Here is a 4,302-nt window from a genome sequence, read left to right on the forward strand (position 1 = left end):
GATTATGGGTAAAGGGCAGTTATCATACCAATTCTGAACTTAGAACCTAAATTGCTAAACAGCAGATACCAGATCTTAGCATATATATATGTTTCAACCTCAAAAATCTAGTCATCGTAAACCACCTGGAATATAATGGCATTCACAATGTTGCCTTACAATAGAACTTAATTTACAGTATAATTAATAGAACCAAAATATGATCAACGTATAATTTAATTTACGGTATAATAATCAATAAATGCCAACAAAAAATGGATCACACCCATTTACTATTATATAATCTTTTGACTGACTTTTATCGTTAAACCCAGCATAAGTAGGACTTTGTTTTATACAGGAAGAAATTATGTTAAACAACAAATTCCGCACGGAGTTATAATAGTTGATTTTTGATTTCTTTACAGATCTTCTGTATTGTTGTAAGTTTACTTGACAAAAAATTTCCATACATCTCTGTCCGCCATCTCCTTCACTAGATGAGCACCGAAAATTCCCTCTTCATCTACCAGGCTTTTCAGATGCCGACCGCCGCCGTTAAAGCCGACATAATTCCTTTTTGTGGCCAAATATACCACACCATATGGCGGTCTCGAACACTGCTCATTGAAAACAAAAGGAATTATGTTCTCTCCAATGAAGATATTCAAATTGGTCCAGAAGAAAACATTGGAAGCATTACGTCATAATTAAAGCGGCCAAGATACTAACCTTTTTTATGAGTGTATAAAGCTTTTTCAATGAGGTTAATGAATATGGGATCTCGGTCATCAAGATAATATCATATCCACCGCCTTGTTCAGTCTCGCTCGCCCTCTCCCAGGCTCGGCTTCCTGAAAGCTTCCTCGATCGTCTCGAGGAAGATTCTTGTCCCAAAATGCTTCCATCTTGGCTGCTACAACCCTCCATAAAGTCCTCCTCAGAGAAGCTAAGGTTCATTCCTGCTGTCATTTCAAATCCATCATTCCTCACAACAGACAAGACAGTGGGAAGCTCTTCCCAGTCACCAGCATAGAAGTGCACCGACTGTGTCACAGTGTGTCTTGATGGAGTCAGGGGGCTCTCGGGCTGTCGGCTCTGCCTATCTCGAGCTTGCTCTAGATTGGCAAGAACATTTGGGATCGTTGTGCATCTTATGCTTTCTGCATTGAGGTCTTGAAAATGCACTGTGCCCGCTCCCTATTAATGAGTCAGATAAAATATCATTCCAATATTATTTTTACCATGTATATTATCGAACATTTTTGTTTATCATAGTTGGTTGGTAAGTTATTAATATTTCTACTGGAGCAGTAAAAAGTCCTAGTGCAGGCAGAATGTCCATACATAAAATTGAAACATAGAATCCTTTTTCATCAATACTTAGCAATATGCCTATGAAAATAGTATAACATAGAATACTTAAGGTAGAGTAAAATTAAACATTTTTTCCAGTTTGTATAAAAATGCACTACTTACTGAAAATCAGGATTGACAAAAAGTGGTGACTAAAGGAGCTACAGAAAAGAAGCATATAGTACACTTGCATACAAAACCCTTGCCTGCGGGATTTATTGATGCATACCTTCAAACAAGCAAAAATTCCTGGTAGGCCATAACTGCAACCCAGCTGAAAGAATGACCAAGTGTTTAGATTAAACACCGATCAACCAGTTAACAATCAACAAGAGAAAGCTTGATAACAGAACAGCACTAGGTGATATTGTTTATCGAAATAAAAAATTTCAAGGAATTGATGATGTAAAAAATATATATTCAATAGACATACCTCTAGTACCCTTTTTCCTCTAAAGCTCAGTTGTCCATCTCGAATCTCATGTTTCAAGACATTAACAAGATCAATAGAACTATCCCAAGATTTTAGATACCCTGATAGTAAATGTATCTCCAGATTTAAACTCAAATCAAGCAACTTAATAATCCTTAAGATGTAGCGAGACTAGAATACTAATGAAACCATATTAACATTACCAAAGGGAAAACATTAGTTCAAAACATAGAGAATGAAACTGCATTCAAAGCTTTCACTTTAAGTATTGGAAGATCATACACCTACCATCTGGTTTTGAAGATATCATTTCTGAACTATTAAAGCCAATGATATCAGCAACACAAACTCTTCCCTGTAAAAGTTGAAGAAATTGGTAAATCAAGCTTATAACAAGATTTAATTTAAGATTATTGGATAACACATAAGAATTGCCAATTCTACTCCAACAATATGACACTAAAAATCATGAACATATATATAGTTCTAATAAGCACAGATATATCTTATTCCTAGGGACTGGGGGGCAGCAGCTCATTAAGTCAGTTAATTATCTAAATTTGGGTTTTTCTAGTTCCTAGGGCGGGTTGTATTTTTTCTTAGCTTATTTGATGGTGAAGCTTTCTGTTTTCCAATGTTTCTGTGCGCATTGCTTCTCCACTCCTTTGTAATTTCTCTTTATTCTCATAAACAATTCTCTAAGCCAAAACATGGATATAAAACATTCAGCAAAAAATGAAAAGGAAAGAAAAAGTGCTAGGCCATGAAATATAGCACTGTGTACAGGTAAGTCACCACCTACATCAGAATCCTGATAAATAAAAACAGTTCCCATAAAACTGATCCGTGCAAGGGATCGGCATTGGGCTAGTTGTGTTGGTATAGATATTGTAAAACCAATTAATGATTTTGTTTTATATTTATTCAATCAACAACCAATTTCAGAGTCCAATAAATCATCCATAAAGTAATAAAACAAACAAATATGTTTTAATACCAACCCAAGACATAAGGGCCAACAGCAGATAATAGACTAAGGGCATACCTTTAAAGCATTGAGTCCTTGTAATTCATTATTCTCACCAGCATATTTGTATGGTTGAGAAGACTGCATTGTATAAAGAGAGCAATCTTAGAAAATAAAATCAACTTGTTAACTTTCTCTGTTGTAAGTTGTAACAAGAGCTTCAAAGCCTAAGGCCCCTTCTCACAATAATCAAAAAGTGTTTATTCTTCTGCTGTCAAACGTAATAAATCTACACCAACAAATTGTTTGGAGATGAGTAATAACTAATGTACCTTGGATGGGATAATCTCGACAGCTGGTGAAGGGAGATGTGATTCTCTATCCGAAATAGAGGACAAGCTGTGACTTGCTTTGTCATGAGGCACCAAGCCCGGCAAGCACTGTGAAAGCAATGATGGTGCACGCATGATAATCTGATGTCTACAACAACACCCTGAAATTATCGAAACACACGAATTTAGTACATGAAAACATTCATAAAATCTCAAGTTTCAGCCATACTTGTTCTGTTTCTTGTTCCTAAGTTGGAACCACAACTCAATAACAGTCACCGATTTTGAAGATATTGCATTTGGAATCAAAACTTAAGAACCCAGAAGTGATTTTATAACATACAAGAATGAACAAGGCAAACAGCAACACTACATTACTTGCATTCACTACCTGATACTAAGAAGCTAGCAAAAATTCCAAGTACTGTATATGAAGAATAAGAAACTGAAGAACTAAAATCTAAACTGATTAATTAATTGGGTTATGCAGAGAAGCAAAATCAAAACTTGAACACCAAACCCAACAATTACATTTGATCAATAAACAAAACCCATGAGAGAAATTAAGAATACCTTTCTTGGTTTTGAGAACGAATCGGCAGGAGAATAGCTTTTTTGAGTTCAAGGAAATTGGGGTTGTGATCAAAGTCAAAAACAGCCAAAATCCAAACTAGAAGAACAATCAGCAGAAGCGGGTTCCATTTCCGACCCGACCCGACCCGTGAAAATACGGGAAAGACCCAAGATGGCAATGATTTCGAGGATGATGCAGCTAGTACCACTTTGATAAGTGATCGAGAATATGAGGGTAATTTCGGGACTACATGCTTCGGGCGTCGTGTAGAACGGACTCAACGGAGTGTTGATCAACCCTGTCAGTTAGTCAATACGTGTAGATGGCAAGTAGGTGACGATTGACAATAGCTCATCGTGTCATTCTAATGTTGGTTAATGATTTTTTTTTTGGGTTAATTAACCAATTTTCATTCATTAAAAGAGGAACAAGCCCAATTACAAATCCCGCAAACACCAGATTAGAAAAACCAACTGAGATATAAGAGTACGGACCATCAACTCAATCACACAGAAATTAGTGATCGATGACTAATGGCTCACTAATCTACATAATGCAATAAATACATGAATATTATCTAATCTACCACTCGCACAATTCATTATGGCTAACATTGTCGTCACAAACGCCGCTCGCTGTCATGAAGAAGTGAGGAGTGCCA

At 36.3% G+C, this 4,302-nt stretch overlaps 1 protein-coding gene across 1 annotated transcript; it reads right to left on the reverse strand.

The window, feature by feature from the left end:
- Nucleotides 1-211: 211 nt before the first annotated feature.
- LOC126790962 (uncharacterized) lies at nucleotides 212-3,841 on the reverse strand. Its single transcript, XM_050517349.1, has 8 exons — nucleotides 3,641-3,841; nucleotides 3,068-3,228; nucleotides 2,814-2,876; nucleotides 2,057-2,123; nucleotides 1,769-1,869; nucleotides 1,565-1,609; nucleotides 712-1,179; nucleotides 212-599 (listed from the first exon to the last, which is right to left on the reverse strand). Exons 2-8 carry the CDS (start codon nucleotides 3,200-3,202, stop codon nucleotides 429-431), a joined length of 1,050 nt encoding a protein of 349 aa, XP_050373306.1. The 5' UTR covers nucleotides 3,203-3,228; nucleotides 3,641-3,841; the 3' UTR covers nucleotides 212-428.
- Nucleotides 3,842-4,302: the final 461 nt, after the last annotated feature.

The sequence above is a fragment of the Argentina anserina genome, chromosome 4 (assembly GCF_933775445.1).
Source record: "Argentina anserina chromosome 4, drPotAnse1.1, whole genome shotgun sequence".
NCBI classification, from domain to species: domain Eukaryota; kingdom Viridiplantae; phylum Streptophyta; class Magnoliopsida; order Rosales; family Rosaceae; genus Argentina; species Argentina anserina.